The following is a 14,366-nucleotide window of genomic DNA, read 5'->3' on the forward strand; positions in this document are numbered from 1 at the left end:
AATTTGGTTTTGTCAGGGCATGCAGGCTATATTTATATTGTCCTAAAAATACTGGAACTGTAAAATGTAGGCCTACTAAAAGTCTGTATATTTTTATTTTTGCAAAGGTCGGGGCTCCGTTGTACATCGTTACTAGTGGAACAATTAAACACAATCGATGGTTTAGAACATTAAATAATTATTGAACAGACCACAACTGGCCAACAGATAAGTCTAAAAATAATGATCCGCTCTTGCTCACGACATGAAATTTCTCTGTACTGTATACATGTTGGTAGCCATTAAAAAATCCAAATACGTTTTCTTTATATTTAAATAGGCCCATTATAATGTAATTTTTTTAATTTCATCTATTTGATTATGAAAAGTGAACTGCATGACTAAGATAGAAAACATAAGATGCGCAATATATCGGAAGACATGGAGTGGGCCAAACATGATTTTGACCACTTCATTAAGTTTTATTTTGTAGAAAGCCTTTCTTTAAAGTGAATTTCGTTTTGTAAAAATTGTATCTTAATTTTAATCAATGTTTCATCAACCAATTGCCTGGATTTAATAAATAAGAAGCAAATATAGTTGACAATATAATCATGACATGGAGGCGCGGGCGCGATCACTTGCACGTGAACTGGAGCGCTTCTTATAGGCTAAATTAACCGAAACTCAGCGTATAGGCTGCTTGCCTCGCAGACATGAGAAATATATCTATAGAAAGCGTGAAATGTCTACTTTTAAACGAAATAGTCTACGCTCTGATTATGTAGGCCTAATCCGAATGAAATGTGCATCTCTGCGGAGATGATGAGAGTCAACAATGTCAATATCTTTGCAGCCGACACTGATTCAGAAAAAATAGTTTATTAATAAACAATTAAAATCTCCTTGCTGTTTTTTGTCACATTCATAATCATTAAGTTAGCCATTTTTTTATGGCAAGCTTTATGCGTGAGCTTGAGTGCTATATAGCCTATATTATGTAAACGCTCATTATTATGGTTTATTCTCTCTAATATTTAAGAAATTAAATTAATTTAAATGTGATTAGTAAACTATTGACTTAAATTAACTACTACTAGTCGACTAGAAACAACTTATTTCATATATTATCGATCCATCATGTCACAAACGTTTGAGCGTGCGCTCCGCTCCCATGTTCTGACACAGACACACACAGAGCATCGTACATTATTATAAGTTTAAAATTGTATTTGTGTATGACTACCTGCACTATTTCGTTAGAACAAAACTTTGCAGGTCTATCATCTCTAGTCATACACCAATCTTCTTCAGCTAGCCTATGTCTCCCACCCCAACACAGACCAGAGAAAAAACTTTGCAGATCCTATGGCTGAGAGAGAGCATACTCGGATTCAGTGAGCTTATAATGCTGCATTTTATTGTCAAAATAATAATAAAAAAAATAATAATAAAAAACCAATAGTATAAAATTAAATCTATTTTTTCATAAAACGGCAATTTAAATATATTATTTTTATAGGTTGTACAAAAAAGACAAAATAAAAAGGCTGAATAAGCTGATCTAGCATGTTAAATGGTGGCATCCTAGTAAATGAATGATACACCCCCTTAAGCTCACAGAAATGGTTTGACCCAAGTTTTCAGCAGCCAATGACACTGACCCGTTCAAACAGATTTTTAATGCTTATTTCACGCGAAAAAAACACGTCAAATACACGTATTTAACGTGTTGTTGACGTGTTAAAATTCACGTGTTTTTGGCCCTTTTGGCCTTCCATAATGCTACAGCGTTGTGCACGGCACGTGCATCATATTTTCTAAGCGTGTGTGCAGGAAAGGGACAGTCGATTTGTACAGCTAAAGATCATTCCCAACAAAACATTGCGTTATCTTTTTTTATGCGACTATATATTACGATAGGCCTATGACATAAATTCAACAGATTACTTTAATAACCCTATTTGGAAAGTAATAACAATTCTAGAACGATTGGGGTGATTTAAATTAAATAAATAAATAAATAAATAGTGTTTTATATTTTACAGGTAAGTATTCAGGTCCAGGAAATGAATAATTCAAATGTAAAATAACACTGCATTCACTATATAAAACAAATTTAATTTATCTGTGCTAAAGGCACAATCTCGGCGTGGAATCGCGGGCGCGATTACTAATGAGAGACAGATATCGAGTGCCACACGCGAGTCCCAGGGGATATAAAAGGAATGAGGACAATTATTCTACCGAAGTACTTGCAAGTGCTGAAATACTACTCATACAGGTAAGTTTATTTTATGAATTAAAATTGTGAGGTAACGCAGTCTGTTGACTGTAAGCTAGATCAACATTAGAATATCACACTGATGATATTCTAACATTCCATCGTGTTGAGCTACATAACATTAATTCGTCTTGTGTGCTTTTGCTTACCTGTCTAATAATGTGCTAGAGCGGCGTCTCTGTCAAGTCGAAGTTCGTCGCAAAGCTGTCGCATTTCGTAAACCCCACGCTGATATTGATCCTCGCTCCAATTCTCTTTTTATTCCAAAGTTTGATTGTCATGTTTCATAATGTTTGAATGAAACAACAGCGTGCCGCTAGACATCACGCAGCTGTCAATGTCTGATTCCTTGGTTACTATGCAGTACAAGAGGAATCCAGGGATAATGCAGAATTGCAGATGTCACATCATTGACAGGCGACAAGGGACGGGCATTATTTTAAATTTGTGAATTTCTCTGAATTTACAAATCTCGGTAACATTTAGGATAATGTAAGTACGCACTTTACACAAAGTATACAACGAAAAATATAACACGGAGCAAGTGGTTTTGTATAGTGTATTTTAATCTTACATATTGTCTCTAAAGCTGCAAAAGTGATTTCCTCTTTGTATTTTGTTGTTCATTAACATTCATGACACAGAAAGCAGCAAGCCTGCTATAACTTTAAGATCGAATGCGCGGATACCCTATAATGATACACATCAGTTTTCTTTTTTTCGCGTTACCTAAGCCATATGCACTGTGTACAAGGATATTTTGACATAAATCTGCGTGTATGTGTCCATCCAAGCACAAATAGATGCGAAAGTGAACGTAATTCGGTGTCCACGTGTGCATGAGCATCCGTGTGCGCACAGAAAATAGCGCGCACAACTGACAGGACCTAAACACGTGCAACTTTGGTTTAGACTCTGCAATTCTGTTGTCCTTTTGCAAAGGTTTGCTAGCTTTTGCAGGGTTTAGCCAGCTAAGGTTAGCTAGTAAAGCGTTATCAAGTAAAGCACTTCCCTTCTGCAAGGGCATTGTACGACGAGGTTTCTCAATCTTTATCTGCGTCATGGATTTCGAGTATTCTTGTACTTATGTAATGCTGATCTGGTTAATTTCTTTCGGGGGTTCTCTCGGCAGGTCCTGACGGTTAGACGAAGTTCTGTCTGCTTAGTTCTATCTAGCCGTGAGCGGGAGTCATGCCCAACATATCAAATGAGTCTTTCCTTTAGAAACTATACCTTTCATTATTTACCTAATGTAACTCAAATGATCATTATTCGCTCATAGTAATAATCAAGGCATGTTGACTATTACTCGCTAGCTACTGGTGATGGTGTCATCATTTTCTACTTTATCTTCAGCTTCGGTCTTCACAAATACGTCCCTTTACATCATTGGCTTATCATGACCTTTCATTGTTATTCATAATGGGCCTTTCGTGGTCTTCACATATAACAGCCTAATAGTGGCTTTCGCGTAACATGGCATATCGTTGCCTTTGCTTTAAACGGACCTCATGACTTTTTTGCATTACATGGAATATAGTTGCCATCGGGCGTATTGTTGCTATCACATTAAATGGCCTATCGTTGCCTTTGCTTTAGATAGCCTATCAGGGCAGAGCAGCTGCTGCAAATAACTGCATGCCAATGTGCATTGGCTCGTTTTAGTTACACTCGAAGTAGATTGGCTTCTCTAGCAAGATTCCTATTCATCGGTCTGTCCTACATACGTCTCCAATCCCTCCTTCAGGAAACGAGGGTTACCTTTGTAACCGAGATGTTGTTTAGACCTCAGATATGTCATTTATATGTAAACATAGCGCCTATTTGAAAGTTTGTTTAGAAGCTTTCGGAGATGTGAGCTCCAGGCCGTCAGCGACCGTTCATGTATCCCCCGAGAACAGCTTCATCTCGAGCAGTCCATCAGGAATTTGCCACTGGCTCTTATTTAAACATGAGGTATAATTCATTTTGGGTATATCAAACGGGCAATCTTTGGTCCTATTAATTTATTACTTGTTCCAGAGCAAATAGATTTGGCTTAATGGCTATATTAAGTTTCATAACTTTATATTTACATCGAAATTAAAGATGACAGCTTGATGTTAAAAGAACAAAGACAAAGATTGCTTTCCTCAGGACATTCAAGGGTTAGTTCACCCAAAAATGAAATTTCTGTCATTAATTACTCACCCTTATGTTGTTCCACACCCGTAAGACCTTCATATTCGAAACACAAATTAAAATATTTTTGATGAAATCCGAGGGTATCTGATCCACACATAGGCAGCAATGTCATTGCACCTTTTGATGTCCATAAAGGTAGTTAAAAACATGGTTAAAATAGTCAACATGACTACATTGGTTCAACCTTAATGTTATGAAGCGACCAGAATACTTTTTGTGCAAAAACAAAACAAAAATAACGACTTTCACGATTTAAACCGTTGTTATACTTAGTGAACTCAGTGCAGGCTTCTTTGTTTATGTCCAAACGCCAACTCAGTATTGGCTCAACTGTTAAACTGTCAACTTGAGATTTCAATCTGTGGCGGAAGGAAGTAGAGGGTTTTCAACGACAATCCGTTTCGTATTTATTTACACACTCGTGCCATTGAACTGTTGCATAAATGCAATATCACACTCGTGGCCGTGCAATATGGCTGTATATCAGCACGCTGTGATTACCTATGGAAGAATCACAGCTGTGCTGATATACAGCTATATCGCATGGCTACTCATGTGATATTGCTCATATTCAAATATATATATACAAACCCGATTCCAAAAAAGTTGGGACACTGTACAAATTGTGAATAAAAAAGGAATGCAATAATTTACAAATCTCATAAACTTATATTTTATTCACAATAGAATATAGATAACTTATCAAATGTTGAAAGTGAGACATTTTGAAATGTCATGCCAAATATTGGCTCATTTTGGATTTCATGAGAGCTACACATTCCAAAAAAGTTGGGACAGGTAGCAATAAGAGGCCGGAAAAGTTAAATGTACATATAAGGAACAGCTGGAGGACCAATTTGCAACTTATTAGGTCAATTGGCAACATGATTGGGTATAAAAAGAGCCTCTCAGAGTGGGAGTGTCTCTCAGAAGTCAAGATGGGCAGAGGATCACCAATTCCCCCAATGCTGCAGTGAAAAATAGTGGAGCAATATCAGAAAGGAGTTTCTCAGAGAAAAATTGCAAAGAGTTTGAAGTTATCATCATCTACAGTGCATAATATCATCCAAAGATTCAGAGAATCTGGAACAATCTCTGTGCGTAAGGGTCAAGGCCGGAAAACCATACTGGGTGCCTGTGATCTTCGGGCCCTTAGACGGCACTGCATCACATACAGGAATGCTACTGTAAAAGGAAATCACAACATGGGCTCAGGAATACTTCCAGAAAACATTGTTGGTGAACACAATCCACCGTGCCATTCGCCATTGCCGGCTAAAACTCTATAGGTCAAAAAAGAAGCCATATCTAAACATGATCCAGAAGCGCAGGCGTTTTCTCTGGGCCAAGGCTAATTTAAAATGGACTGTGGCAAAGTGGAAAACTGTTCTGTGGTCAGACAAATCAAAATTTGAAGTTCTTTTTGGAAAACTGGGACGCCATGTCGTCCGGACTAAAGAGGACAAGGACAACCCAAGTTGTTATCAGCGCTCAGTTCAGAAGCCTGCATCTCTGATGGTATGGGGTTTCATGAGTGCGTGTGGCATGGGCAGCTTACACATCTGGAAAGGCACCATCAATGCTGAAAGGTATATCCAAATTCTAGAACAACATATGCTCCCATCCAGACGTCGTCTCTTTCAGGGAAGACCTTGCGTTTTCCAACATGACAATGCCAGACCACATACTGCATCAATTACAACATCATGGCTGCGTAGAAGAAGGATCCGGGTACTGAAATGGCCAGCCTGCAGTCCAGATCTTTCACCCATAGAAAACATTTGGCGCATCATAAAGAGGAAGATGCGACAAAGAAGACCTAAGACAGTTGAGCAACTAGAAGCCTGTATTAGACAAGAATGGGACAACATTCCTATTCCTAAACTTGAGCAACTTGTCTCCTCAGTCCTCAGACGTTTGCAGACTGTTATAAAAAGAAGAGGGGATGCCACACAGTGGTAAACATGGCCTTGTCCCAACTTTTTTGAGATGTGTTGATGCCATGAAATTTAAAATCAATTTATTTTTCCCTTAAAATAATACATTTTCTCAGTTTAAACTTTTGATATGTCATCTATGTTGTATTCTGAATAAAATATTGAAATTTGAAACTTCCACATCATTGCATTCCTTTTTTATTCACAATTTGTACAGTGTCCCAACTTTTTTGGAATCGAGTTTGTGTGTGTGTGTTGTGATTATTTTATGCTTATTTTAATTCCTTTTCTATGTAAAGCACTTTGAATGACCATTGTCTATGAAATGTGCTATATAAATAAACTTGCCTTGCCTAAATCACAGCATTCTGTGCATTTCTTGGTGACACAAAGCTTGAGCCTTTGACTTTTTTAGAAACTCTTTGCATTGATAGTGAAGAAAAAAAAAAAAGCTAATTGCCTTTTTCTGAAATGTATACTCTCAATATGAAACTCTTGACTATATAATGATTGTAATAAAGCCGTATTACTCGATCACATCTGATCTGCCTGCCACTGGTAATCATTCTAGAGGTGTTGCCCACTTGTTTGAGGTATATCTTAATATTACAAAGTCCACAATGTTGTTAGTTCAATGTGGTTGCATGACATTTTCAAGTTGGTACTAAATTTAATGAAAATCATGATATAATGGAAATTAGTATTAAAAGAAGAGCTTTTTTTTTTTTTTTTTTTTTTTTCAGGCAGGGAAATTTATGTACATTATAGATTTGTGTGACTTGCTGAATGTCTTCTTTTTTTATTTTATTTTTTATTTAGCATCATGTATTTCTTAAATTTCTTTCTTGATTTAAATATGCCCCTTTATGCTTCATATTTTATTTATGATTTCTTCACCTCTGACCTGAAGTAGGGTGTTATTATTAGTGCATATTTTATAGCTCCACTGTTCAGATTTATCACAGCTGATGCCTCCTATGCATAAAATGTTATATACAATACACTATTTACACAAGTAATGTTTAGAATGAACAGAATGCAGACCACTGTATATTTATCATTTAAACTTTATCATTAGCACTTAATGAAAAGTTATAATATAACGAAATATTTGTAATGTAACAAAAATCACATTGAGTTAACTTTACTTTTATAAACAAGTTTAAACAGTCTCTGTCTGATTTCCTTGGCTTGCAAACCATATATTATGGGATTCAAGCTTGGTGGAATAACATGGAACATTATACTAGATAAATTTCTACTTTCAGTGTATGCAGGGAAACGATGAAGAAAAATTGTGGTGAATCCAGAAACCATCATGATTACATAAACAGCCAGGTGAGCACTGCAGGTTTTTATTGCTTTGCTGTTGGTTGCTTTGTTTTTGCTTTTGAAGCATACCATCACTATTCTGAGATATGTGAATACCACACTCCCCAATGAGGACGTTAGTAAAACCACAGTAAAAGTTAATCCATATACATTATTAATCACTGTATTTTCACAGGACAGTTTAAATAGGGAAGCGTTGTCACAAAACAGATTTTGAATCACAGATCTGCAGTGAGACAGACGCACACTGAGGCCGATCAGAATTCCCACCAGCACTACTGCAGCACCCCAGGCTCCTGCCGACAGTTTAACCACCATATTATTGCTCATTATAGTTGGGTATCGCAATGGATTGCATATGGCCACATATCTGTCGAAGGCCATGATCATTAGAATAGTGTGGGATGCTGTCCCATATACATGTCCAAAAAAAGCTTGGATAGCGCACTCCGCATATGTGATGTAGCGCTCAGAGGGGTCTGTTAAAATTTGACTCATCAAGCGTGGCAAAAGAACAATTGTCCCTAATACATCATTCAGTGGCAAATTGCAGAAAAGAATGTGCATAGGTTGATGTAACTTTTTTTCCACTGATATCTGAATCAAAATCCCAATGTTAGATACTATAATAAATATATAAGCAAGCAAAAAAAGCATGAATACAAGATGATTGGACAGATGTGTAACTTGTAGTCCCTCCATTAGGAGTATGCTGTATCTGAATGTCAGGTTGTCCATCTGTGACCTAAACAAAACATACGTTACAGTACAGGGCTGTGTTTTCCAAAAAGCATTGTATAAGCCTAAGTAGATCGTAGAGACAGCAGATTGTGGTATCGACTTAAGCTTATGATGCTTTTGTGAAACACAGCCTAGATAGAGTCAGAACAGGAATTAATGCAGCACATACAGTATGTACTCTATAATATCAAATACTTAACAAGAACAGAAGTAATAATGTCAAAAAAACAAAAAAAAACAAAAAACAAACAAACAAACAAACAAAAAAAATCTTTACATTGTAATCTTCACATTGTGGCCAAAAAAGAACAATATTTGCTCATCCCTCTACACCCATTTCACACTGCAAGCTTGACCGGCCCGTGAGCGTAACTACATCGTCACTTCAGCTGCAGAGACTCGCGAGTGTATTCATAGTACATATGAAGTGAGCATTTCTTTACAATGACAACTATACATTTGTTTTTATAAGTTGGTCATTTATAAGCTAGTCTTGAAAGTTTGTTAACGTGGAGTTGTGCAACATTCCCATGTAAACGTAATAAATAAATACATGAATAAATAAATGCCTCCTGTCATCCATTGCTGCACACGAATAAAGTAAGCTTTGTGTTTTACATGTGTTACATGTGTTTTACCGCGTGTACATGTTTACAAGACAGCAAACTCGGGTTTGATTTGGGTAGTGCAAGAGCCTATATACCTGTCATTGTAACAACTAAAAGAATGTTTATCTATCATATTTTCTGGCTAGTTTACTTTAGTTTTTTTTTTTTTTTTTTTTTTTAATAATACACCATGCTTTCGTCCAAACTGAATATTTAAAAACAAGTTTAAATGGGTAAATGTTCTATAAATATTTTTCTTTTTATTCTTTTTTTTTTTTCTTTTTTACTTTTTTTCCTGACATAGTCAAATTCTTGTTAAAACACACTAGACATGCATATTATGTGCATTTTTAGCACATTTAGTGTGAAATCATATTTATTTTGTCCATCAGAAGTGTACTTTCACGTTAATTGAGCGTCAGCAGCGCAGCAAAAATAGACTCGGCGCCGAAACCCCCGCTTTACTGCTGCTCACGCGACGCTCCTGCTTGACGCTGACGCGCTGCTCCTGCTCCCGGTGTGAATGCAATAACTGGTTAACATGCATGCCGAAAAAAATATGCGCTGCTCACGCTTGCTGTGTGAAACCAATTCTTAAAAACTTTTATCCACAGCAGCAGGTAAGAAATATTTGACAGTTGCTGATAATGAAAAATAAAAACACCTCTTAACTGTTTACCCCACTGATGCATGTATACTTACCAAGGTAGATGACTGATAGATAAATAGTTGTCACTTTAGTTTAATATATAGTGGCACACAGCTGCATTCCCTTTAACTTGGTGATCATGAGATTCAATAGCAAATCCTTCATGTGTTTCAGAGGAGTTGACTTGACCATTTTATATGTGTGTCACACAAAAACTGTTTTTTTGCCATACCCCAGGGTGTAAAACAATTCTCTATTGCTGTGATTGGTGGACTACTGATCAGGTTTGCTTGTACTGTAATGTGCTGTAAAGATGTTTAAGTATCCGAGCTCTGAAGGAGCTGGAATCCCATTTTGTTTGTACTTATTAAAATCTTCTTTTTTTCTCTCTCTCTATCCTAAAAGAGTATGGGCATCAGAGAACTTAAATTGTAAAGAGACACAATGGATTTAAATGATAAACAGATTTAATTTAGACTTTCATTCACATATAAACATTGATCAGTGAGCACTCAAATATGGTAAGCGGAAACTCATGTATGCTTGATTGATGTGTGAGAACAAACCTCACTGGTTCTTGCAGAAGCTCAATTGTGCTGGTGGCACACTCAAGAATTAACCTCATTGGTTCTTGCATGTCAAGCATGCTTAAGCTTCCATTAACCAAATTTGAGTGCTCATCTGCTGATCAGTGTTTGTATGTGAATAAAAGCCTAAATAAAATCGGTTCATCATTTATAACGATTGTGTCTCTTCTGTCATTAATTACTCACCCTTACGTCGTTCCACACAAATTAAGATATGTTTGATAAAATCCAATGGCTCAGTGAGGCCTCCATTGCCAGCAAGATAATTAACACTTTCAGATGACCAGAAAGATACTAAAGACATATTTAAAACAGTTCATGTGACTACAGTGGTTCAACCTTTATGTTATGAAGCAACAAGAATACTTTTGTGTGCCAAAAACAAAAAAAAAAAAAACAAACAAAAAATGACTTTATTCAACGATATCTAGTGATGAGCGATTTCAAAACACTGCTTTGTGAAGCCTCAAAGCTTTACAAATCTTTTGTTTCGAATCAGTGGTTCGGAGGGTGAAAGTCACATGATTTCAGTAAACAAGGCTACGTTACGTCATAAGTGTTTCGAAATTTCAATGGCACTTTGGCCGTTTGATACACGCTCCGAACCACTGATTCGAAACAAAAGATTTGTAAAGCTTCGAAGCTTCATGAAGCAGTGTTTTGAAATCACCCATCACTAGATATTGTTGAATAAAGTTATTTTTTTACTTGTTTATTTGTAGTACTAATGATGTTGTTTTATTCACTATATTTCTTTTTCCAATTTACTATATGTCCTGAGGTAAAAGGTCCTGATCAGATAGAAATAATATCTAAAGGTAACAACTTCTTCATTTTCACTTCTTATCCCAACACAGAAAACTAATTCATAGCATTCTGTGCAGTGCTTGGTGACACAAAGCTTGAGCCTTTGACGTTTTGAAAGTCTTTGCACTGGTAGTGTAAAAAAATATATACAAGCTAAGCAACTGTCTTTTTTTCTGAAATGTACACTCTCAATATGAAACTCTTGATTATATAATGATTGTATAAAAGCAGTATCACTCACTTACATCTGATCTACCTGGTACAAGTTTGTACTAAACTGAATGAAAATCATGATATAATGAAAAGTAGTATTAAAAGGAGATTTTTTTTTTTCAGGCAGGGAAATGTATGTACATTATGGTTCCCTTTCGAAAGGGAACTCGCACTGCGTCCCCTAGGGTTCGCTATGGGGGATGCTTCTGGCATGCCAGGCATCTGAAACGTGAGTCTAAACATGACAATGAACTTGACATTGGCAGGTGGCAGCCTATGACGTCATCACTGGTGCGACCGTATAAAAGGGCACCTGTGAATAACGTCATCCTCTTTCTTGTCTTCAGGATACCAGTTTGTTTGAACGTGTGTTTATTTAAAGAAAATCTAGTACAGGGGTGTCCAACCCTGCTCCTGGAGAGCCACCATCCTGCAGACTTCAGTTCCAATATTGCTCCAACACACCTGTCTGTAATTATCAAGCAACCCTGAACACCTTGATTAGCTGATTTAGGTGTTTTTGATTGGGGTTGGAACTGAAATCTGCAGGATGGTAGCTCTCCAGGAGCAGGGTTGGACACCCCTGATCTAGTACTATGGTGAGCACTAGCACTAAGTCGTTTAAACAGTGTGTTCCTCTGTCAGCATTATCTGACGCCAGATGACACACACGATATGTGAGTTATATGCATGATTGAGGAGCATACACGCTCAGTCCTTGAGGGGGCTGTTTGTGTGCATTGCGACCGCTTTCCCATGAGGAAACTTTGCTCTCATCTGGCACTTTTTCGAGGGAATCGGGCCAGCCATCTGTTTCTCGCGGTTCAGGACCTGCTGCAGCTGAGGTGAGTAGGAGACTGAAGTCGTGGGGCTCGCAGGTGGAGCTCGTGGATGAATTCGAGAGAGGTATGATTATTTTTTATTCATCTGCGGCTGAAAAGGGCAAGCTGCTGGATGATGATGTGTTACCTCTTACATCATCTGATCCGGCAGTGAACGTGCTCCTTGCTTCAAGCCATGATGTGCAAGATGTGGCTGATGAGATTGATGCTTCCGAGTGCTCTCAGCCTGCTTGCCCCGCATATGATGAGTTACTGGATGTTATGTTCCATGCCAGATTAGATCTGCCATGGAAATGCAAGAAGCACAAGTTGCCCTGGTGGCCGCCTTGATGAATGTTTTCTGTCGGGACATAACCATCCAGCTTGTACAAGCCTTCCATTTCTCCCAGATCTTCTTACTGAGGTGTGGAGATCTTGGGGAAAGCCTTATTCTGCCCGCATCCATCGCACTCATGCAAATTATGCTGATGTTGAGGGGATGCGGGAGCCAGGAGGGGCTATCACACAGTTTTTACATCTGGCCCTGAAGCTGGTCCCATGATGTTTTTGGCAGTTTGTTTACTTTTACATCTGCCTTTCTGATGGTTCGGCATTAGTGGCTAGTTGTGAATGCTCTGTTTGATGCCAGATAGTTTACTGAGTAGTAGGCTCTCTGTGAGCCTCCTTTGTGACTATTTTGTTTTAACAGGGTTTCTTCCGCTTCCTTGAGCTTCATTCAGAAAGCGGTATCTTTACTTGTATTTTTCAGTAACTAGTTTTCTGTGTTTTTTGAAGTTGTTAGGCCAATGTTTTAAGGCCTCCATCTGCAGAGCTCCACCTGCTGGTGATGCTGAGTTGTTAAGCTTATTTAGCACTTGTCAGGCTCTACGTGAGCCTCCTTGGCTAAATTTGAGCGTCGTCAGGCCTACTCTCGCTGAGAGGGTTATCTTTATTGAGGCCTTCGCTCTCTTTATTGAGGCCTTCCTGATAACAGCTGTGAGTTGTAGGCTTCCTGTGAGCCTTCTTGCAACATCTGGATTAACACGCACATTCGCAAATTTCTATATATCCTAATTATTGTTAATATGTAATTCATTTTTCCAGGAGCTCTTTGCTTCTACCTTCAATTAAATTGCTAACAGTGATTGTAAATTAATTGTCTAAATTATTACATTATTAGATAACTGCATGCTCCAAATTGTAATGTTGACATGCATTCTCTGTAAAGCTGCTTTGAAACGATATGTATTGTGAAAAGCGCTATACAAATAAATGTGAACTGAATTGAATGTTCTAAGTGTGGAACGTTGTTAGGCCTCCTCTCGATAAGAGAGTCATTATGCTGAGGCCTCCGATCCTGGAGATCAGCTTTTATTTGCTTAAATTTGAGCGTCATCAGGCCTCATCTCGCTCAGAGAGTTATCTTTATTGAGGCCTCCACTCACTTGAGCTCCGCCATTATAACAGCTGTGAGTTGTAGGCTCTCTGTGAGCCTCCTTGCAAGATATCATATATGTAGAGCATTGTTAGGACTCCTCTCCTTAAGAGAGTCGCTACGTTGAGACCTCCGCTCATAGAGCTCGGCTATCATTTGCTAAGTCGTCAGGCTCTCTCTTGAGCCTCCTTGGTTAATATGAGCGTTGTCAGGCCTCCTTTCATTTGAGAGTTTTCTTTATTGAAGCGTCTGCTCTCTAAGAGTTCCGCTAAGATAGCAGTTTTGAGTTGAAGGCTCTCTGTAAGCCTCCTCACAAGATGTCCAGTGTGTGAACGTTGTTAGGCCTCCTTCATTTGAAAGAGTTATCTTGATTGAGGTCTCCACTTTTTAGAGCTCCACAACGATAACAATTATGAGTCGATGGCTTTCTGTGAGCCTCCTCGCAAGATACCCTAATGTGGAACGTCGTTAGGCCTCTTCTCGATAGGAGAGTTGTTATGCTGAGGCCTCTGCTCCTAGGGCGCAACTATTATTTGCCAAGTCGTCAGGCTCTCTGTGAGCCTCCTTGGCTAATGTGCGCATCGTCAGGCCTCCTCTCTTTTTAGAGAGTTATCTTTCTTGAGGCCTCCACTCTCTAGAGCTCCACCGGGATAACATTTGTGGGTTGTAGGCTCTCTTTGAGCCTCCTTGCAGATATCTGGTGTGTGGGATGTTGTTAGGCCTCCTCTCGATTTAGAGAGTTGTTTTCTAGGCCTCCGCTCCTAGAGCTCGGCTAAGCGGTAGGATAGT

The 14,366-nt window shown here is 38.2% G+C and overlaps 2 protein-coding genes across 2 annotated transcripts in view; one reads left to right on the top strand and one right to left on the bottom strand.

The window, feature by feature from the left end:
- The window catches only part of slco2b1 (solute carrier organic anion transporter family, member 2B1), a 207,573-nt gene that overhangs the window by 18,981 nt on the left and 174,226 nt on the right, over positions 1 to 14,366 (top strand). The gene's annotated exons all lie outside the window — the stretch shown is intronic.
- Positions 6,827 to 8,834, bottom strand: LOC127503369 (olfactory receptor 52N2-like). Its single transcript, XM_051877060.1, has one exon. The coding sequence runs from the start codon at positions 8,452 to 8,454 to the stop codon at positions 7,513 to 7,515; it is 942 nt and encodes a 313-aa protein (XP_051733020.1). The 5' UTR covers positions 8,455 to 8,834; the 3' UTR covers positions 6,827 to 7,512.

Source organism: Ctenopharyngodon idella, chromosome 21 (genome assembly GCF_019924925.1).
Source record: "Ctenopharyngodon idella isolate HZGC_01 chromosome 21, HZGC01, whole genome shotgun sequence".
Lineage (NCBI taxonomy): Eukaryota > Metazoa > Chordata > Actinopteri > Cypriniformes > Xenocyprididae > Ctenopharyngodon > Ctenopharyngodon idella.